Source organism: Melospiza melodia, chromosome 3 (genome assembly GCF_035770615.1).
Source record: "Melospiza melodia melodia isolate bMelMel2 chromosome 3, bMelMel2.pri, whole genome shotgun sequence".
Taxonomy (NCBI): domain Eukaryota; kingdom Metazoa; phylum Chordata; class Aves; order Passeriformes; family Passerellidae; genus Melospiza; species Melospiza melodia.
In genome coordinates, this window is record NC_086196.1 from 42,483,225 (window position 1) to 42,505,942 (window position 22,718).

At 37.5% G+C, this 22,718-nt stretch overlaps 1 protein-coding gene across 4 annotated transcripts in view; it reads left to right on the forward strand.

Annotated features, from left to right (window-relative positions):
• The window catches only part of UTRN (utrophin), a 340,805-nt gene that overhangs the window by 113,017 nt on the left and 205,070 nt on the right, over positions 1-22,718 (forward strand). For 3 of the 4 annotated variants that reach the window (XM_063151512.1, XM_063151511.1, XM_063151514.1), the window contains exons 27-41: positions 807-941; positions 1,429-1,578; positions 2,976-3,137; positions 3,473-3,601; positions 4,026-4,199; positions 4,777-4,932; positions 6,284-6,454; positions 8,361-8,540; positions 10,138-10,266; positions 10,387-10,557; positions 11,086-11,235; positions 12,381-12,518; positions 13,324-13,476; positions 19,843-20,034; positions 21,842-22,014. In XM_063151512.1, coding sequence (XP_063007582.1) covers positions 807-941; positions 1,429-1,578; positions 2,976-3,137; positions 3,473-3,601; positions 4,026-4,199; positions 4,777-4,932; positions 6,284-6,454; positions 8,361-8,540; positions 10,138-10,266; positions 10,387-10,557; positions 11,086-11,235; positions 12,381-12,518; positions 13,324-13,476; positions 19,843-20,034; positions 21,842-22,014 — 2,363 coding nt within the window. The remainder of the gene's footprint in view (positions 1-806; positions 942-1,428; positions 1,579-2,975; positions 3,138-3,472; positions 3,602-4,025; positions 4,200-4,776; positions 4,933-6,283; positions 6,455-8,360; positions 8,541-10,137; positions 10,267-10,386; positions 10,558-11,085; positions 11,236-12,380; positions 12,519-13,323; positions 13,477-19,842; positions 20,035-21,841; positions 22,015-22,718) is intronic. The other variant, XM_063151513.1, reaches the window with a different exon arrangement.

Consider the following 22,718-nt stretch of genomic DNA (forward strand, 5'->3'; position numbering starts at 1 on the left):
ATGATTAAACATTGGAATGGGCTGCCCAGAGAGGTGGTGGAGTCACTGTCCCTGAAGGTGTCTAAGGCAAGAATGGATGTGACATTTAATGCCATGGTCTTGTTGACAAGGTGGTGTTTAGTCACAGATTGGAATTGGATGATCTCTCAGATCTTTTCCAACTTAAGTGATTCTGTGACTCTGTAAAATGAAGGCAGGTGGCACAAGAAGGGAGTGGAGAAGGACATTGATAATGTTTGAGTACGGTAGCTTCAGCATAAATGCATTTTACTCCTTTCCAAGATTACTTTCCTTTGAAATGATGTATTTGGAATCCATGAGGACACCATCTAGATTTGTTTTTATAATTGTATTTGGTGCTTTTGCAAATAAGTAAACTTGTCTCACCATCCTGTTACTGATCCACGTGTCTTCCAAAAAGGCAAAAAGGAATTTACCAAAAATTAAAGGTTGAAATCCAGTAATAATTAGGACAAGAGATTATGGTCTGGGGTAGAGTGTGTGTGTCCTGTCTTTCAAAGAGGATTGGATGCATTTTGTTACATTCTTGCATAGTTACATGAATCTTTGTCAGTGATAGTTTTAACACAAGTTTAGTTAGTGACTGCTATACTCCTTTCTCTGTATCTTCCTGATAAAGCTGCGTGTTTTCTATCTAGAACATACTGTACTGTGACATGTTTCTCAATGTTTTCTAATTGTCTCTTTTAGGTGATTTCTCAGACACATGTCTTTAAGTTGTTCATAGGGTATATGAGGTATGCCTGGAATTCTAGGCTAATTCTTTTATTTTCTGTTGCTCCTAGGAAGTGTGGTCCTGTTGGATTGAGCTGCTCCAGTATCTTGATTTAGAAACAGCTTGGCTAAACAATCTGGAAGAAAGAGTGCAAATGACAGGAAATCTGCCTGATAAATTGGATGCTGTCAATGATGCTCTTGAGGTACTAGAATGATTCTATCAGATGAGTAATTTTACAGATAGCTCTGTTTAAAAAAAAATTCTGCACTTCAGTAGCATACTGAAAAGTGCTGGATATTCTGATTCTTCACATTAAATTAATATATTAATCTGAATTGAAAATGGAGATTTGTAAGATTCTCCACCAAAAGTGGACTTTTACTGTATGTGGTAGTGCCATACTTGGTACTGTGATAAAATTGTATCCTCTCTCCTGGCCTGTGTAAATTGGTTAATTCCTTCCAGGGCTTTGGTGGTCTGAAATTATGAAAGTAGGCAAAAATGCTGTGAAGTTTGATAATTAAAAGTAAAATCACCTTTGTGCCATTATGAATCAAGCATTACTGATTTATGCTGATAGAGCACTCTCAAGACAGTTGAAGTGTTAAACTTGTGTATACAACCAGATTTCCAGCTCTGAAAATGCAGTAATATTCAGTGTCTTGACCTTTAAAACTCTTTCTAATTAGTCCCTGGAATCAGTCCTGCGTCACCCAGCTGATAACCGAACCCAGATTCGGGAACTTGGGCAGACGTTGATTGATGGAGGGATTCTTGATGACATCATCAGTGAAAAACTGGAAGCTTTCAATGCCCGCTATGAGGAGTTGAGTCACTTGGTAAGAACTTGGGGTGAGGGTTGAAGTAGGCTGGATTTTTCAGCTCAAGTCTGAAATGATTCTTTTTAGCTGAATTCAAAGATACCAGACTGCAATACAGGAAAAGAATAAATAGCATCATTGGTGTCAGCTGCTTTTAATTTGTAGAAATATCCAAAGAGCAAGATGCCTTTCTATTTTTTGTTACATGAGTGAAGTTTGTTTTGCAAGCTTGCACTGCAGGGATGCCCTGGTATTTTTTAGATAATTTTGACGAAAAGGCAATTCCAAAATCAAGGAACAGGTCAATATTAACAACTTAATATCGCCTTGCTACTGCCATCAATACTGGTGATTTTCTCGCTAACTGTAAAAGAGAGCGTGAAAAGGAGTGTAAAAAAGGAGTGTAAGTGACATTTCCGCTCTTAGAAATAGCTAGGAAGAAGTCATGCTGAAACAAGGAACAGGAGGAAAACATTCTTTTCATTACTCATCCATTAGGTTGTCCTCTTCTCCCTACTTCAGTCGAGTCTTTTATAGATTTAATAAGTAGAGGAAGACTAGCTGTATTTCAGGTAGCACAGGTTTGTAATTTGTGTTCTGTATCCTGGTAATACAGGCCCCTGCCAAATTGTAGGATGGGAGTTTTCTGTCACTGATGAAAAAATGTAATCATAGAGGGAGTTTCAGTTCATCCTCATTACAATGAGCAACATGAATGCAGTGCCCTCAGCTGGGGGCTATGTGCTGGCATTTAAGATAGCATTGACTGCTGTTTTTCCTGTTACAACAGGTTTGGCATATAAAAACCTGTTTGCTTTGGCAGCTGCAGCGCTGGCACACTGGGCTTTTGACAGCTCTCCACATCTGTGTGTGTGCACATGCACGGGTCTGTGCATGCACGTGCTGGTAGTGGGGAATTTGTGTTTCTGTGCTGGTAGTGACATTTCAGATGCTGTTAAAGGAAGAAGCAATAAAGGAAAAAAACTGTGGACTTCTGTTTTGACAGTATAACCAAATGAGTTTATTGTTTTGAAAGGAAATGTGAATATTAACAGTGTGAATATCAAACAACAGTGATCTGTGGTCTATTGCAAAGTTCCCGTTTCCCATTGAACAGCTAGTTTTTGAAACTGGTGTGGTTTTAACAGAATGCTTTCTTACCGAGGTAGTAGGAGAGGTGTGCTTTTGTTTCTCATATGTATCTAGCAGCAGAACTCTCCTTCTGTTCCACTGCTTGTCAGTTGCTGGTTCAGAAGCCACAGCAAACTTCAAAAATTGCTGCTTTCTAGGATGCTTTTTAGCCAGTCCTCCAGGTGTAGGATCTTTTCTGGTCTCTCCTCCTTGTTTTGAGGAAGTCTTCTGTGATTTGTGTTGAATTACTGCTGCATTTTGTCTCATCTTTCTGTCCTGCTCAGGCGGTGAGCCGACAGATTGCCCTGGAACAACAGCTTCAGACCATGCGAGAAACCGACCACATGCTGCAGGTCTTGCAGGAAAGTTTAGGAGATCTGGATAGACAGCTGACATCTTACCTGACTGACAGGATAGATGCCTTTCAGGTGCCCCAGGAGGCCCAGGTATTTCTGTATAGCCCTTCACTACAAAACTTTTGGAAATATTTGATGATAGTGCTCAGTCTAGACTTAGTAATAAATTTCAGTCCTGTGTTGATGCATTAGGTGTTATCTTCTGTAATCTGGAAGGTTTTATTTTTTTTAAGGTTGTATTGAATAACAGCAGTTTTCAATTTTGCTAGCAATCTGTCACCAAAGGCAGAATACTTAAAATAAACCTGGTGATGTTTAAGTTTTACAGAGTAGATTTACTTCTGGTGGGTGGTAAGAAAGTTCCTCTTCCTCTCTCTGCAAGCAATTTTGTAATGCGTTTCTTTCCTGGTTCTGTGATATGGCAGAAAATTCAAGCTGAGATTGCAGCTCATGAATCCACCTTAGAGGAGCTGAAGAAAAGTGCTCGCTCTTTCCCTCCTGCTTCTCCTGAATGCAGGTCTCCCCGTGGTGGAACTCAGCTGGATGCTTTGCAGGTAAAGACGTGAGTCACCCTTACACCCTGCCATGTCAGCCTGTAAATTGTTTGGTGCAGTCAGATGAACCTCAGAAGAAAATAGTATGTGCTTTCATAAGGATACGAACAGCCCTAGATGAATTGAACAAGGCAGCTTAAATTTCACAAGTGTCATGGGATAAGTGCAGAAAGTCAGCAAGTCTCGGTATATGAGTAGAATGGATATTTTTAGTGTATGATACAGAATGAGATCTCTCTTGCACCTCAGGTAGAGAATAGGAATAGGTGATGGCACCATTATTTGCCAAGCCAAAATTCCGTATATATGGATTTGTGGTGGCATGATGGGTTATAATCTGTGGTGTGAGATGCTTTAAAGGTTGCTTTTTGAAGTGCAGATACTAATTTAAAACCATCTTTCAATGTAATATTTATTAAAACAGAGAAAGCTCCGTGAGGTATGTACAAAGTATCAGCTTTTCCAGAAACCAGCCAATTTTGAGCAGCGCATGTTAGATTGCAAGCGGGTGTTGGATGGTGTAAAAGCAGAACTTCATGTCTTGGATGTGAAGGATACTGACCCAGATGTAATCCAAGCTCACTTGGAGAAGTGCATGGTACGTATCCAGTGTTCATGACTTATCCTAGGGGATGCTTCTTTTTCTTCTAGTTCTTGTTGCTTAAACTCTGTTCTGAGGAAATTTTGCTTAAAGTCATCATGGAACTATTGCAGCTCATTGAAAAGTGCTAAGAGAGCACTTGATAACTAGAAACCTCATATTCTTGTAGGACATAAAAGCAGTGGGCTGTTGATCATAGATATGGTGGAACAGCTGAGTTTTTATGAACTCCCTTCCCTGGTTCATCCTTATGTTCTGGAGAAGCATCACAGTCAGTAGTATTTGATCAAAACAAAATACTAAGATGAAATACAGATCACAATATTAGCCTTGGAGTAAACATTGTTAAATTATTGATCTTATTAATTTTTGAAAATAAAAGCTAGAATATAATGTTATCAGGATATTTATCAGAATAAAATATCATCAGGAGTTTGGAATCTTCTTGTCAGATATTGCTATTAATTCAGAAATCAGAATTTAAGTGCGATTTGAAGTTAAGGTCCTCAAAGGAATCAGAGTCAGAAAACCTGCACTACAAATTGATCACCAATATACATATTTGTGCTTTTAGAAACTCTATAAGACCCTCAGTGAGGTGAAATTGGAAGTTGAAACTGTCATCAAGACAGGAAGGCAAATTGTACAGAAGCAGCAGACTGATAATCCTAAAGGGATGGATGAACAACTGACAGCACTGAAATTTCTTTACAATGACTTGGGGGCACAGGTAAGAAAAATAAATAAATGTATGAATATTTGTCTGCATGTCATTTCTCTGCTGTTAGATGATTTTTCAAGTTTGATTCTAAAGCTGATAATATGTAGGTTAGTTGCTGCATCCAGGAGCAATCATTTGAGAGATTAAACATTGCACATACCTCCCTGGAGGAGAGGTAGCCTTGAAGAAAGAAAGGTTCACAGAGTTTTGCTTGCCCTGGAAAATCTGACCTACCATTCATTAAAGTCCTTTAAGATAATTTATGGTCAGATTATCATGTGAGAAATGTAAGTCAACCTCAGGTTTTTTGGGTGTCATGATGGCTTTGAATTGTAGTCCATCTAAATGGTTGCTCTCAGTGTGAAACAGAAAATTCAGGCAAACCTGTATTTCCCATGAACTGCATTAAATATTGCATAATTTTCTTATTAGTTGAATATTTACTTATCCAAGAGAAGTGTTTAAAAATGGTTAAACCCTTACTGGGCAGGTAGGACTCTACCTAAATTAAGGTGGAATCCCAAGTGGATTTGTGTTTGTTCAGTGCTCCATGAATTAAGCTGGGGGTAAAGGATCTGTCTTGTAATATCTCGGAATGGGTTCTAGGAAATTTTGCACTTGTGAATTTGAGAATATCCAGGAAGCTGTGGATTCTAGAAGGCATGTAGATAAGAAATTAAGAAAAGGTAGAAAGGCAGAGTTACTTGCAGTATAATGTTATGATTTTTATTTCTGAGCAGAGAACAGAGCACAATATTGTGAAATGTCAATTGATTCTGACTATGATGCTTGGAATTCTTATCAAGTCTGTGTTAAAATCACACCAGACTAGTTGTGTAACTGGTGTGAAATACAAATTATTTTACTGTGACAAACATCAAATTTCATATTTATGTTATTGATATGTTTTTAAGGGTAGACTAGATTTTCAGTGAAATTTTTCTTTACAATTTTCTGCTAGCAGCCCTTACAAATTACTAGGAGGAATTGAATTTTACCTATGTGAGTGACTAGACTCTACATTCCTTTGAGTTTCAGCTAAAGGACCAAAATAAAGTGATAAACATCAGTTTGGTGATTGCTAGCTATAAATAAATTGGTATGCAGGTTTCTTTATCTCCTTTAGATGTATCTCAATTTAAAATTATTTTTATATATTCTCTGTCATATAGTAAGATACAGATGCTTATAATCTTTCCTTTTAGGGTCCTTCCTTAAAGCAAGATAGTTTTAAGATGCAAGGATTTTATATATTTAGGTGGATATTTTAGCTGGCTAGCACTTTTGTGTTTGCTATCTTTTAAAATCTAATTTCTTTTCTCTTTTTATTTTTTTTTATTTTTTTTTTTTTTTATTGTAGGTGACAGAAGGAAAACAAGACCTGGAAAGAGCAACTCAGCTGGCACGCAAAATGAGGAAGGAGTCTGCCTCTCTGTCAGAGTGGCTGGCTACCACTGAAGCTGACCTCGTGCAGAAGTCCACCTCAGAGAGCTTGCTTTCTGATCTAGATTCAGAAATTGCCTGGGCCAAAGTAAGCATGCTTACTAAATATTGGTAGAAAAAATTTCTGACATTATGGCAATACTATGTAGAAGTGGCTGTGAATTGAAATCCCTGTAACTTGTTCTTAAATCTCCCACATCCTGAAATTTTAGTAGAATCAGTAGTTCATGTAGAGTACCCTACTGAGTCTGATCTGTTTCATCTCAGGCATTTTGTATCAGCCTTAAATGCCAGTGAAATATTTAAGATACTTCTACATATTTGGTACTAATGGGTATTTAGGAGTTACTGTATACATATTTGGTACTAATGGGTATTTAGGAGTTACTGTATCTCTTACACATTTCAAAATTATAATATTCTTAAAATTATCAGCAAATATAATTGTGGACTGGATCAAATATTTTACTAGTAGAACAAACTGAAATTGCATTGAATGAAAAGTGCATTCAATGAAAAATTCAGTTTGTAACTTTTCATTGAAACAGCTTTGTCTTCAAAATTGTGACTTTGCAAAATAAGAAACCACTGTAATTCCTTATTTTCTTTCACCTACAAGTTAGCTTTTAATTGAAACAGGCAAATATGTTACTTTCTTCAGAGTAATTGTATTTTCTCCCACTGTAGAAATTTGGATATTACTAGGAGTTAGAAGCAAGTGTCAGTTGATACAATTCAGCAGTGCTGACCTTTCCAGTTTTTGTTTTCTGTCACCTTTTACTTCTGGAGTGGGTCTATCTGTAGTCTTAAAATTTGACAACTCACCAAATTGCAAACTTGTCTAATGTAACCTGTTCTCAGTCATTTCAATCAGGACTAGCAATTGTTAGTGCTAGGATTTTGCTGTGGCAGTATCCCCAAGATTTCTCTCCAAACAAACTTGTGAATCCTTATTGGAAGTGTACCATACATTTGTAACCCATACAAATAAAGACTCTTATGCTGCACCAGCAGGAGGACAAGTCCTATATGTTGCATACAAAGTTGTCCTTTCTGTTTTCAAGTTTTCTAGAGGCAATTTTAAAATGTAGTAACTTGAGTATTTGATTCTAAGATAATAAGTTATGATAAAGTAATAAGTTACTTCATAGATAGTATGTTCAAGGAGCTCCAGACGCTAGCTGTGATTAAGTGCATTCTTCACCACACTGTACACTGGCATCAAAGAACTTTCTAAGCAGGCAGATATCATCAATAATAATTGGTGATCTTATATGGTAAAAGGTCTGTTTTCCACATGGAAACTGTGTCCTGATATTTAAGAGATGACATATTGCTTAATTTGCATGTCAGTATGCATACTTTCAAAAAAAAGGTGGGGTTTTTAGATTAAAAAAATATTGAAAAGCAGAGATGACTTGGGAAAAAGGGTAGAACTAAAAATACATATATTTACATATCTCTATATAGATAATATAACAATAGGGATTCTGTAAAATGTAGCCACTGAATTGAACATCTGCAGTAATGAGTTGTGATGGTTCCCAAAAAAATATTTAGCATTGGCCTACCATGCTTTTCATTATTGCCAACTGTAAAAGTACTTTAATAGGAAAAGATACAGAGGATCCAGAGTGTCTCTTGAAATTTTTGTTTTGTGCTTTACAATGCAGAAAAAAGCCTTTTAAAAATGGACTTGTAATGTAGTGCGATGCATTTGCTTTACTTACATAATGAAAAGAAACAGTGAACATGATCTAAGACAACAGACAAAAGAGTCCCTAAGTTGTTCAGGACACTTACATGCATTGTGCTCTCACTCTCTCTTAAAAAATGAGATCACTACCTACAGAGAAAACAGAAGACAATTACAGTTGATGTAATTCTTTCCACAAGTGAAGATCACCTACAATATATTTGTTTCCCGTGGAGGTAAAAATCTGCCTCCTTTGTGTTTGGGACCAGTGCAGTTTTAATGGATGAACTTGTTTCAGAATGTGCTGAGAGAGCTAGAGAGGAGGAAGGCTGATCTGAAGAGCATCACAGAAAGTTGCACTGCACTCCAGTCTCTGGTGGAAGGGAGTGAGGCTGTCCTGGAGGAGAAGCTGTGTGTCCTTAATGCTGGCTGGAGCAGAGTTCGAACGTGGACTGAGGACTGGTGTGACACCTTGTTGGTAAGTTGCATGCATGAAAAATATTCAGGGTAGCTCTCTTTGCACCTCTTTGCAGCAGTTGGAGTTGTCAATTGTCTCACTTTACTGTAAAGTGAAGCTTCCATGATGCCTTATGCATTTAAAGAATGTGGAACGGATATCTCTTTATGCTGTAGATGGAGAGCTAAGTCATGAGGAAGTTGGAAACTGAGCTGCTGCATGTCCTGCTCTTTATTCAACCTGAATATTCAGCCTCTGTGCCAGCTCCAACATGGACTGTGGTTTGTGTTGATAAATTTCCTTGAGACCTGAATGATGGCTATTTAATGGACAATAGATAACTTTGGTGTTCAGCAAAGCACTTGTGACTCTGTCAGTCTATTGCTCTTTCAGACAGACCATAACTGCAAGTGTTCAAGTATGGCAACAACATCTATTTGACTGATCAAATAAAAGGCCAAGCATATTATACACCAAAAGCTGCTAATTAAGCTAAATGGACATGAAACAGTCTACAACTGAACTAGTATCAGACTGATGCTTTTATATAAATAAGATATTTTGGTGTTGTTTAGCTAGTTATGCCAATCATCCCGTATCACTGACTTCAGAAGGCAGGAGTTGTGGAAACTTTAGTGTATGAATGGATGGTGAGCCCTGTGCCTGCTGTCCAGTTCCTGTTGCAGGTGATAGTGTTAATTTTGTAATCCAATTCCATGTTAGGAATAGTCAGGTAGTTTACCTTTATGTGTAAATGCTGTAAGGATGATGCATAACTAAATACTTCTAGATTATTTTTACATCTGGTGACAAGTATTGTCTGTGCTCTCTCTATATCAACATCAAGAAATTTATAGCTCCATGTAGCAAAAGAACAATTTAACCTTACAAAGCACAACCATAGGCCTTCTCTCTTTTCTCTCCTCCCTTTGTTTTGTTATTCTGAAAAAGCAAATCTTGTCTACCTTTTTGTTTTAGTGAAAGACTTAAACAGATTGTTACTTCTCTGAATCTGATACACAAAATAACATTACATCTGTCTGAGGCACCTAATGTGACAATTTCTGACTGCATGTGAAAGCAGACCTAATTAACATGTCTACAATTTTGCTACTTAAGAGGAAGGAATATTTTTATGCAATCAGTGAAATATCAACACTTGATTAATTTGTAAGTTTGGCATAATCCCTTCCAATTAAAAAACCTGAATAACCACACACAGTGGGTACTGTTGCACCTGCTAGCGCTGATAGAAAAAGTTGTGGAGTTTTTGGTTGTTGTTATACATTGTCTATCTTTAATTGTACAAACTACCTCAGCTACTTCTATTTATCTTTCTGTGAATTAGAAATTATATTATCAAAGGGTCTAGAATGAAAATCGAATTTTTGTAAATACTAGTGAAGATGAAAGGTATGATTTAATTTTCAGTGTTTCATTCCAAATATGTCCAAAACACTATTTTATCAATCTCCTTTCTACTCATAAGATTTTGGCACGGTTGATTTATCTGATGGTTTTTTGAGTTTCTGCGTTTTTTTGTTGTTGTTGTTCGGATTTTTTTTGTTGGATTTTTAGAAGTTTCTCATATTCATACATTGTTTTCATCTTTTTCCAGAATCACCAGGGCCAGCTGGAAATTTTTGACGAAAATGTTGCCCACATAAGTACTTGGTTGTATCAGGCTGAAGCCTTACTGGATGAAATTGAGAAGAAGTCAGCCAGCCAAAAGGAGGAAACTGTGAAGGTAGGAAATGTTGTGTCATCTGTCAACTCATGGATTCTGAATGATGTCAGATTTGTTTATTTTCAGATGTCTCTGTCCTTGCCTAGGAGATGACCATTTTCATTTTCTTTCACTTTCTAGCGTTTGACATCTGAACTAGATGACGTCAGCCTCCGAGTGGATAATGTCCGTGACCAGGCTGTCATCTTAATGAACGGTCGGGGCGTGTCCTGCCGGGAACTTGTTGAGCCCAAACTGGCGGAGCTCAACCGTAATTTTGAGAAGGTCTCTCAGCACATCAAAAGTGCCAAGGTGAGGATGAATGAGCCCCGGAACTTGATTGGGGAATCTGTGCCAAGAAGATGGCAACTGGCTGCAGTGGATAGGTCATTGTTTATTAGAGCAGTGCTCTCCTGCTTTTGAGTTCTCTTTTAAGTGTGGGTATTTATATGTGAAAAATAGACTGGTTTTTAGACCAGCTGCTTTTTTTTAATCTGAGTAGCAGGTGATGACTTGTGTTTCAACAGTTTCTGAACAACTGTTCAGAAAATTTTATATATTGCACTACATATTTGTGAGCTACAAAACAACAGCATAAGCTAATGTGACTTGAGACGATTTATTTTGAGAATAAAATACTCAAATTGAAGTTTCAATGTAGAAACTTGGTGATAACTACCAAGTGTGTTCAAGCTATCTCTCAGATCATATAACTCCTAAATTTTTGATTTATACTGATATCTAATGGTCCTGCGGACTGATATATGTGTTCATGGGGACTTGTATGGGACAGCTCAGACTAAATGTTCAGCTTGACCAAGGTTTTATTTTGCTTTGCAGATGCTTGTTGGACAAGAACGACTTCCTGTCATGTCAGAGCCCCGTGAAGCTAGAGTGGCTTTTCTAGACCTGGACAAATTTGAGAGTGACATACAGAATATGTTAAAAGTTGTGGAAAAGCATCTGGAGTTGAGTGGGGAAGATGAAAAGGTTTGTGAGCAATGAAACAAATGAATAATTAAATAAATAACTTTCTATTTTGTCCCTCTGTTGAATTGCTCCAGGCTTTGAGGGAGAATTCTGATGAAATGTCTTTAAGTTAAGGATAGAAAAGGAAGGGAACTATTAGGTTGTTGGATACCCTGCACAATTTTCCAATACTTTTCCCATAGCTATTGCATCTTGGCTGCTGGGCTGAGTGTAACTAATCATACTTGAGTTGGTATTTTCATCACAATTTCATAGAATACAAGTAGTGAACTGTGATTTTTGTTTATCTACCTTCTATCTCCTACTCAAAGTAGCTCTTTGTGAGAAATCCCTCCTGCATTTGAATGATGTTTGAATGAGGTTCAAATTTAAACTGGTATGATAAAATGAATCACAGTGCATAGGCCAGCTCAGAGGATGCTTGAGGTAAGGTGCAAGTAAGAGTCTTGTAATGTGGCTCTATCTTGGGAAGTCCAAATAAAAGCTTTGAACAAAATTTATCTTCTAGATTGTTATCTAGACTCTGCTATTCACCCATATAAAATTGCCATAGTTTTGTTAGCATCTTGTCCACTATGGCCTCGTTGCCTGCAAAATCGGGTAAATCCCTGTCAGTCCACTCTGTCTGCCTTCCTTATAAGCAGCTCTAATACTATAAACTGAGCTGAAAGGCTGGATATAAGTCTGTGGAAAATGCCATGTACATTACAGAACACAAATTTTCAACTATTTCTATAGAAGGGTCTATGGTTATAGAATGTAGCCTTCCTTTTATACTGTTTTTATATTTATTGATTTTTAAATTTTTGTATTTATTGAATTTTTAATTTTGTACTGTTCTGCTCTGAGCTTGCTTATTATTGTCAAGGAATATCTAGAATAGAAATGGTGCTAAAGTCATAATACCCGATTGACGTGAATGCATACTGCTGGCTCATTAAATTTCTTTCAGTACATCTCTTTATAAAGTTTATGGGAAGTTGGATTTTATGATTTGGTAGTTGTTGAGGAGAATATCTGCTTGAACTTGTTTGGCTCCCATTTGGATTATAAGACAAAAGTTTGGTACAATTGCTGTTACTATCTGAGCAGCTAATGTTTCTAAAATTAATTTCTGTAGATAATAGAGATTTGTGTAATTTTAGCTGGATCAAGAAAGAGCTCAGATTGAAGAAGTTTTACAGAGAGGAGGGCAGTTGCTCCAGCAGCCTATGGAGGACCATAGGAGAGAGAAGATCCGCCTACAGTTGTTGCTTCTGCAGAAAAAGTACAACAGTTTGCAGGTACAGTTATGGTAGCTACTACAGCTCATTTATCAATTTTCCCTTCGATATCCCACTTGCAACCTGTAATCCATATGTATAACTTATGGCTTTTTCAGTGTATGTGATTCTCTGGGGAAGAGTGAAATGTATGTGCACACAATTTGACTCTGAATCTTTGCAATTCCAAAATATGAATTTTCCCATTTCTAGGTTTTGGGGGAATGGTTTTGATTTTTAAAGTCCCTTTCACAGCTTCACAGAGGGGCACCCTATGTATTGACCCAAATAGGTGGGTGCATCAAGTTGGGCATTTGCTTCACCTTTTCTGGCCCTTGAACAGAGGTTTATCCCCGCCACTAGATGTGGAGTGACTGTGGATACACATGTACACAAACATACCAACCCCTCAGCATGAGCCCTTTGTGTGATTGAGCCTGCTCCCACATTCCTCTTCCTTCCTATAAGAGGGTATTAGCAGTGACTGCAGCATGTTGTTGTGCTTGCATACACATGCTGTGTTAAAAATGGCTTTGTCTAGAACAAAGATGCTCCTTTTAGCTCACCTGTTTGAATCTGCTAGAATTGAGGAGCTGAGGTGTAGTTCAAAGGTGCAGGGCAAGACCATCAGGCAGTCTTTGATTACATGTCTATGCAGATAAAGAGAATATAGCTATTACAAAAATAAATTAGTAGTATTGCATATTTTGGAATTTGCTCCTTCAAATAAGTCCCTCAAGTATTTTTGTTTTTCAAATAAATAAGACCTATTCTGTTCACTACTTCCCTCTTTTTTCGCCATATTTTCCAATACACTGGATTGTAGGAGTGCAGGTCATTTCAAAGGAGGCAGGCGGTGGAGCTCTCTCCAGTGTTTTCCCAGTATAAGAAGGAGCATGATAGTCTAATGAAGTGGCTGAATGAGGCTGAGGACCGTCTGTCAGGGCTGCAAGGTGTGGAGGATGAACAAAAACTACAGGTAAATGAGGCTTCTGTTTCTTAGAACAGTTAATGGTGTGTATGAACTTTGGAGATTCATACACTAGAGTTTAATCTAGTGATCTTCTTTGGACACCTCTGTGGAAAGAAGTGTTTCAAAATGACAGCATTCATTTTTTGTTAGGAGATTATCAACATATGCTAGTTTGGGATTTCTACATAGTCATTATAGGTCCAAAAGATCTCATCCTTCAGACCCAAATCTTAGACTGTGATCTGGGCAGTAGGCCTGATTCAGGAAAGTTTGTCTTGCCAGTCTTGATCCATGAGGATTACACTTAACCCTTTTTAAAAACTCTTAACTCAAACAGCCAGATTTAATATTACTTTGGTGCAGGTATGGTAAAAGCCTTGTTTGAGGCTTAAATCCAGTGGCTCTGCATCCTGTGGTCAGGGTATTGTAACACCTCTGCTGTCTTTTCCTGCCTGAAGTGCTTAGAGAGGGATAACTGCCCTCATGTAATGGATATTACTCTACACAATGAATTATTAATAAAACAGACAAAGGTTGAAGTATTTCTGATAATGTGTGTGTGTATCTTGATAAACAATTTTGCAACTGATATGATGTCTGATAAAACTGACTGCCCAGAAAGTTGTATGTCTTAATTTTTGAGGATACAGATAGTTTTTGATTGCTTTTGTTGTGGCTTTGTGGGTATTTTTTATTGATGTTTTTTAAATCTCTTTTATTTCTCCTCTCCATCCTTAAAAACACATGTTTTTGTGGTAATTACATTAATATTTTAGGCAATTACAATGAAGAACCTTGTGAAGCAGTAAGTAATGTCTTGAACAAGCTTGACTGTCAAGGACTTTTCAATTTCTGCATATAAGGGTTTGTAATTAACATCTAGAAATCTTTTTGACTGCTTTGTAACTTTTTAACCTAGAACCACTTGATAACATGTTCTGACTCCCTGTAAGACTTGCACCACAAAATCATAATGTTGTGCTTTTTGTTCACAGCTAGTGCTGTGTGGCTTCAGCTGCAGGTTATAGATGGTCTGCTGTCCTCTGTCACACAGTCCATTCAGTATCAACTTCTAGATCTGATGCTTTTTAGAAGGACTGTTTCACATTGTAAGGCTGCCATGAAGAGGTGGGCAGCAAAGAGGGCCCAGGATCTGTGGAACAGTCTGACATCTGAGTGCTCTGTTGGGTCTTCAGCCGTCTCTTCTGGTGACATAAGCCTGGGGACCTGACTGATGCCCTGAAATTTTTTTTTAAGGGAAGGGTGATTCATGTGTATTTAAAGTAAAGTAACATTATTCAGTTTTTCTGTTTGACCATCCAGATGCATTGAATGAATCAATTACTGGACAGAAATGGAAAAATGGTGCACCTGCATGGCTCTTTGCTAATGGGGGCAGTCCAGTCATGCCTCAGATGGGTCCTCCTTGTCACTGTTGGTCTCACTGCAGCTTGACTGATCTTCTCTAAGGAGGATACTTTGATTCCTGTAAAGCCCTTTTCTTAAAGGGGTATACTGCAGCTAATCCCTGCTACTGCTAGATCCATTCCTGGATAAGTCAATCTGGTTGCTGAATGCAGAACGTTGTGTCAATATGGATTACCATAGCAATTAAAATAGAGTGTTGATGGAGAAACATTATCCTTGCTCAGGTCAGCTAGACTGTCACAAAAGGACCACAGAAGTTTTCATTACTGATGTGAAACGTGGACATTCAAACTGCTGCTTTTGCTTCATGTGCCTGTGCCTGTGGATTTCTGATATTTGAGTGCTAAGGCAGCTTGTCTCAGGTAGCCTTATTTTACTTTTATGGCTTGTTCTTTCACTGGCTCTACTAATCAATCTTGAACACTGAAAATGGTGTGAGACCATAACCTTGCTAAAAGGAGAAATAGTCTTCCCAAATATCATCATTTTAGATAATCAGTCTTGCTCCAGAATTTTCTTGGAGCCACCAGACTTGAAAATTGCAGTGCTTGTTGCTCATCTCAGCCTAGGACTGAGAAGCACTAAATGAATTCTTGACCTGCTGGAGTGCAGGTGGCTTAAGCACTCACCTTGATGTGAGGAAGCTGTAGTGAGAGAAGGACAAACTGCTGTTTGATGTGAGCAAAACAGGGAGGGAAAGGAAGATTTCAGCTGCCGAGCTGGGGAGTAGACTTCAATTGGGCTTTTATGAAATACATTATTTATGCTTTTCTAAGCAAGTGTGGAGGAGAGGACTTATTTATGGTGCTTGAAGGTCATATCTATATATTGATTTGCTGGAAGTAGCTGGATCATAAATATTCCTCATAATTTATGCTCCTAGGGATTATGGAGTTAAAATATCTTTGAAATATTGGTAACCCTTCTGCATTGTAGGTACTTTTGAGTAAGCCTTGTTTTGCCACAGATCCATTAGCAAGAAAAGCATGCACTGGCAGTTTGCATCTCCTGGAGGTCCTTCTTTTCTAACAGTGTTTTAGTATTTATTTAAATTGGACTATTCTGCCTTTGTTCAAAATGAGGGAAAGGAAAGAATTAAACCTGAAATTGCAGAGGTAATTCATTGCCCAAATTCCTGAGAGATTTTTCCAGATTTTAGGAAGTTGTTTTGAAGTGAAAATGGTAATTTTGCAGATGGTGAATATTGGTGATTTTGCAACTGCAGTGAATATGCAGTTGAAGGCACAGTGCATTTTTTCCTATAAACCGAAGCATTGTCTTGAAGACTCTTGAAGTATTTCTGCAATAAAGAAAATGTATTTGTTTTTCTAGTATGCTTTTTATAGGAAAGGTTCTGGATTACTAAAATATGAACAATTGTTTGCTGAATGCATTAATTAAATGGACATGAGTTTTGGGAAACCTTTTTTTAGAAAACTGGCTCTGAGATATCTTGAGATTTAAAAACTGGCTTATATAGTTAAACATCCAAGGAGGTACATGATTTAATTTTATGTCAATATCTAGGGCTTCCAAAATCCACTTGGAAGCAAGTCAGAAAAATCTTACTGAGTAGAATCATTAGTAGATTTTGTTTCAAAATGTATTTAGAGTAAAAGAGGAGGTGGAAAAAAAAAATCTGAAACTGAATTCTGAATTGCAGGTTAAACTGTATGCTGAGTACAGGAGGAAATAACATTTTTTATTTGAACTCCAAATAAAAAGCATTTTTAGCCATTCTTATTGACTGGCCTTATTTATAGCATGTTCAGTAATAACCACGTATTCTATTTATTCCTCTAATCCTTTGTTTTTGCTAGTATTTAAAGAGTGAGCAAATTTATTAAGCATGCTCTATCAACACTGAAATTAGAGTAGAAAAGGACTATTAAGTCATCCAGTCAGATTTCATCTTAAATAATCTTAGATTTACTTTTTATTTGTGTATGCTGAAGAAAAATTGTGGGAGGACTGAAGCACTGCTCCTGTTAAGACAGACAGAGGTCTTTTAACTCGGAGAAGAGAGAGCGCTGGGGAGATTGTTATAGCAGCCTCCCAGTGCCTACAGGAAAGCTGGAAGGGATTTTTACAAAGGCGTGAAGGAATAAAAGAAGAGGCAATGGATTTAATCTGTAAGAGGGTCAGTTTAGATTGGACATTAGGAAGGAATTCTTCATTGTGAGAGTGGTGAGTCACTGGAACAGGTTGTCCAGAGAAGCAGTGGATTCTGTATCCCTGGAAGTGTTCTAGTATGGGTTTGATGAGGCTTTGTGCAACCTGATACAGTGGAAGTTGTCCCTGCCCAAGAAGGGGGGTTGGAATGAGATGATCTTTAGGGTCCCTTTCCAAACGAAACCCTTCTGATTCTGTGAAAAGGTTGCTTACATGAGGGGTTTGTTTCCCTTAATTAAAAAAAAAATAAAAAATAAAAGAGCCAAGCAAGCAAAAACAACTTCTGTGATATTTAGGTACTTATCAGGTAACTGTGAGAGAGTTACATAAAACTCCACTTCTATTTTTTAGCATATTATGCTGCATTTTAGAAGCTTCTAGTCTGCAGTGCAAGGTAGAGAACAGCTGAGTAATTAAAAACTCTGCTGTACTGAAGCGCTAATGTGTTTATAGCACTTATGTTCACCTTTAAGAATGAGGGTTGTGAGAGGAGGCATCATCTCAGTGATGGGAGGCAGCTGGAGGAGATTAGCAAGGAGCTGTACTCTGAGGGAGCAGCATCAGGAGGAATTCACTGCTTAGCCAGGAAGAGTAATCTGGCCCAGGATGGTGTTACTGGGAAAGCAGAAAGTTTCAGAACATGTCAATGCACAAGTACAGAACAAGTTTGCTGCATGACAACATGTGCTGTTTTAAATCTTGTGCAAGTTTTTTCTAATGAGAGACACAGCAGTGTGTGGGGTGTGGATAATGAGAGACAAAGCAGTGTGTGGGGAGTGGAAACATAGTAAAGCCCAGTGACCTATTCATGTGGGTGAAGTCTTGATTCTGAAGTCTTGCTGCCTGTGTGAGAATGAGGCTTCTGGAATGATTTGGGAGCTAGAGAAAACACCTTGTGAAGATGTTGCAGATGGCTGTGCTGTAGAAGGCATCCTGGAATTTTTTCTTACCTTGACATATTTCATGTTGCTAGGGAAAACATACTTTGAGTTGCACAGACTGTCTGATTTCTTAGGAACTGGGGCCCTCTCCTTCCACAGGAAATCATGCCTCTGTCTAAGCCTTGGGCTTCTGCTCTGAATTTCATTGATGGAAGCTGATAAAATATATGCAGAGCCTCAAGAAAATGCATTTGGGGAGCATCAGGGACCAAGAAGCTGGCTTTGTAGCTAAAACATATGGAGTAAGCCTTGTTTTTAACTGAGATGCTTGCTTGCTGTACTGAATCAAAAGCAGTACTGAGTAGTTTGTGATGCTTTTCTGTAATTCTTGTTTTTAGTAGACTTTAGTAGACTATGCCCTTGCATCCTGTTTCTTTGGTGTGCAATGAATCACTGAGAGCAAATCATATTTAGTGGTAAAGGTTTTGTGGAAGCAAAGCTGTGTCCCCAGTTTCAGAACAGGATGACTGTCTATTTTATAAAACAAAAAAAAAATCCAAATTAACACAAAACAAAACAAAACAAAAACAAACAAAAACCTCCAAAAAACCCCAAACCAACACAAACCAAAGAAAATCCTTAGGAGCATTTAGTGCATGTAAAGTCCTGAATTGTGAATATGTGAACACATCTTTTCTGCTGCAGTCCTTGCTTCATTTGCACTACATATGCTGGTTATGTTAGGTTCCTGTTAATTTGAGTGACATATTTGAAATTGTCAGAAGCATGTGAAGGAGGAAGATATAGACAGGTGTTTGCAAGCCGTTTGGTTTTAATATTTTATTGGTTGTCAGCTCTGCTAGAGATTTTCATGTGTGCACCCAGCCCAGACAAATTGCAAGTAAAATTCACTGGCTGAAATTGCTATGAGCATACATTTATTCTTCACTCTTTAGAGTGTTCTTAGCTGTTAGTAAATCCCACAGTCCCGTGCCTCTGTCTTGCTTGATTCACTCACCAAGTGCAACATGGTGATTTAAAGTTGCTTGAGTTCTTCAGTATTTGGAAGTGGGCTTTATTTTATTTGATAATTTGAAAGAACTAGGCTATTTTCAGAGATGGTAACAGAATTCCATTTGACAAGAAACATTTTCTGCTAAAAATCTTTTCTTTCAGTGTGCTTTACCTGCCTCTGCTAATTTTTGCCAGGCATGGCAGAGGGATAGTAGCAATCTTCCCAATGTTTCAGATCCAGCCCTCTATTAGTGAGCCAAGAAAAAGCTGCATTAAATTACTGTTCTTACTCTTATCTGCTAACATGGTACTTGGCTAGATAGCCTAGTCTTGCGGCCAGAGCAGAAAACAATTGGCAAGCTCGGGAGGAGTTACTGCCTTTTATTGCTGCAAAATATTGGACTACTGGTGGAGCACTAATTTATTTTTAAAAAATGGTTAGAAAATGTGGGTGGGGATGCCTATTGAAAAGAATATGGATGGGAAATAAGTGTTTCAGTAAATTGGTATCTTGGCAAAGAAGGAAGCAGAGTGGATTGTAACACTAGATACAGGCTCGATCAAGAAGTGTTATTTCTGGAAATTGTAAGGATCAAGTTAAGAGAAACAGTGGTACCCTTCCCATTGCTTGGAGTTTTAATCAAGAATAATGGAGTCGTTTTGAAGCATGATATCAACTTTTTCCTAACTTTTAAAATAAACAAACTGTCTTGTGCAGGACTTGCAGCTTTCTGAATGAATGTAATCTTGCTAGAAAGGCCTTTGTTTTCTTTTCTAATGTAGAAAAGGAAGTATTCTGAATATAGTTTATTGATTTAGGACTTTTTAATAAAATTGATTGTTGCTTGAATTATAAAATGAATTTTCATGTTTTCAGGCAATCCCTGTCCAGCAGAGGTTAAAAGGCCAATTTGCTACAGGAGTTAGGACCTTGCCTTTCTCAGCTGAGTACTTGGTTGAAATCAACAAAGTTTTGCTGGCCATGGCTGATGTTGAATTGCTGCTGAATGCACCAGAGCTGAATACTGGCATCTATGAAGATTTTTCAGCTCAGGAAGATGCACTGAAGGTAATGCATGCCTAAGCATTACATTCAGAGTGGAGAACGGAAACAGCAGAAGAAAGGCCACCACCCTAACAACTCTATTACTACATTTGTGGTTTTGCTTGGTGTATGCAAGATCAATATACACTGGAAACTAAAAAATGATAGCTCTGTTGGCTAATTTTTTTTTCTACACATAATCTGGATACAAAGTGTAGCAGCATGAAAACTGGGTGGGAGGTTGAGGGAGCAAGGTTTAATTTGTTGTAGATGCTTGTGTTTGCCATCATAGTCTACATAATACTTAGAGAAATGCTGAAGCCAATCTCCTTGCATTTCTGCTTGATAGCCATAATACAGCTGCTGTTCTTAGGTCATGTGAAAGCAATTGCTCAAATAGGAACAGGAGAAAGGGTGATTTTTGTCTTTTTATGAAGTTGTGTATGAGGCCACAAGATGATGGTACCTGTTGTGATGAGCAAAACAGCAATATTGTTTCAGTTTTAAGCTCCTCCTTCTTATTGTCAGCCAGTGGATTTGCCTGTGTGATTTATAGTGAGGAAATAGTTGAGGACCTCGACTTTTTCAAAAGGAGATGAAGAAATCATGTTTGAAAATACTGAATCCTCCTGTCAAATATGAGCTGAGTGTGGAGAAGTATGAGCCCTGGTTAATTCTTACCATACAAAAGAGTGTGAAATAGAGTCCCTCAGAAAACATCCATTGGAGTTGGTAATTACACATGGCATGGTGCAGGGTAGGTGTACCTCTCTGGACTGGGAATCATAGCAGGGTCCACGTGTCATATCTGAGGTGTAGTTGGGCTCTGCCTCTCACTAAGAGCTAGATTGGCTGTTTCTGCAGCTGCTGTGTAGGTCCTTAAAAGCTTTGCAGAATTCCAGTCCACTTTTCTGACATGCTTTCCTTTCTGCTGTGCACATGCTTCCATTTTTCATGTTTTGGTTTTTTTATATTTTTTATAAAACCAAATATGGGAATGGTGCCAGCCTTTGACAAAGGGGGAAGCCTTTGTTTTGTTGATGAAATTCTCTTAACCCTGCTTACTCTGCTTCTGTGCTGCCTTGAGTGCAGTTAGGAGTCGTTATGTTAAGACGGGTTGAAAATACTTTTGGTATTTTTGGTGCAGGTGTCTCATCTGATTTTGAAGTTTTGATATAGCTTTCAGAAAAAGCAAATAGCAGAGCATAAAATTTTTAGAAGCATTACTCTTTTAAATTCAAAAAGATAAGTAAATTCCACTGTCTGCATGGACTGTTTGTCTTCTGAATACCAAGGCAGTCTTACAACAATATCTGGTTTAAAGGAATTTTCACATAATAGTTCAGTGGTATTTGAAATTGATTACTTTAACTTTGTCATTTAAAGGTAAAACCTTTGTGCAGCCTTATGCTTTTGCAGTTCTGTGCATATGGGAGTTTACGTGAAGCATGATGAAGTTGCATTTTGTGGTCCATTTTTTTACATGAGGAAAGAGTATGTATAGTGACATGGGTAGATTTGTTTAATAGTGAAGCTAGTGTAATTTTGAGAAGTATGGTGTGCCCTTTACCTTAGGAACAAAGTAGATATGTATGAATTATTACATCCTTTTCATAAATACCTGAAAAGGATATACGTTTAAATGGTATGATGAGCTATTTAGTTCATTTGCTAAAACTGATTTAAACTGTAAATGTTACTGTGGTCATGGTCTTACTGTAGATGCTGATTTTTGGGAAAGAATTTTGAAAATATTATCTTTTGGTGTTTTTCTTTTTTTTCCTGCTGGTGTTAACTTTACTAATGACTTGTGTCATTACTGTACTTGCAGAACATAAAAGATATTTTGGATAAACTTGGGGATCAAATTGCAGTAATACATGAAAAGCAGCCTGATGTTATATTGGAAGCATCTGGACCTGAGGCAATACAAATAGGAGATGCACTAACACAGCTGAATGCAGAATGGGACAGAATTAATAGAATGTACAATGATCGTAAGTGGTAAGTCAAGCATGATTGGTCTCTGTGGCCATGTAAATACTTTATGTATGTGTTTATATAAGTGTTTTTCAAATGTACCTTAATGATGAAGATGAGTTTGGGAGTTGTCAGCTTTTATTTGTTGGTATTACAAAATAATTTCCAGAATTATTGAATGTTGAAACTGTTAACATGGAAATTGAAGTTTGGCTGCTTTCATGAGGCTCATTGTTTCTAGTCTGTGAGATACAATGTTTTGTTTATGGAATGTAAAATTTTGGTTTTGTAAAGGCATCACAAAGCAAAGTTCTAATATAATAATGTTGAGTAGGACATCTTTTTATAAAGAATTCAAGGCTGATTTTTTTTTGTTTTTTGAAGGAAGGATGCAATTTGAAAGAATAGGGTTTTTAAAATACAGCACCTATGACAGTTGTCAATAATATTTGTTGTAAGTATTTGAAGATGAGAGATGACCCGATTAGAAAATTTTGTTGTTAGGAAAACAAAAGAATACTAAAATAAGTGCTTAAGAAATATGTATTTCTAATTTCTTGCCACAAATAGGTGTAATTTCACTTGGGCAAAAAGTTTGATTTCTCCCCAACCCTTATAGAAGAGACAATAAACTTTTTACATTATCTGAATCAGTATTAAATCTTTAAAAACAAGCTCAATACACCTTAGTAATTCTTGGGAAAGTGTATTAGAGGAATATTTTAAAT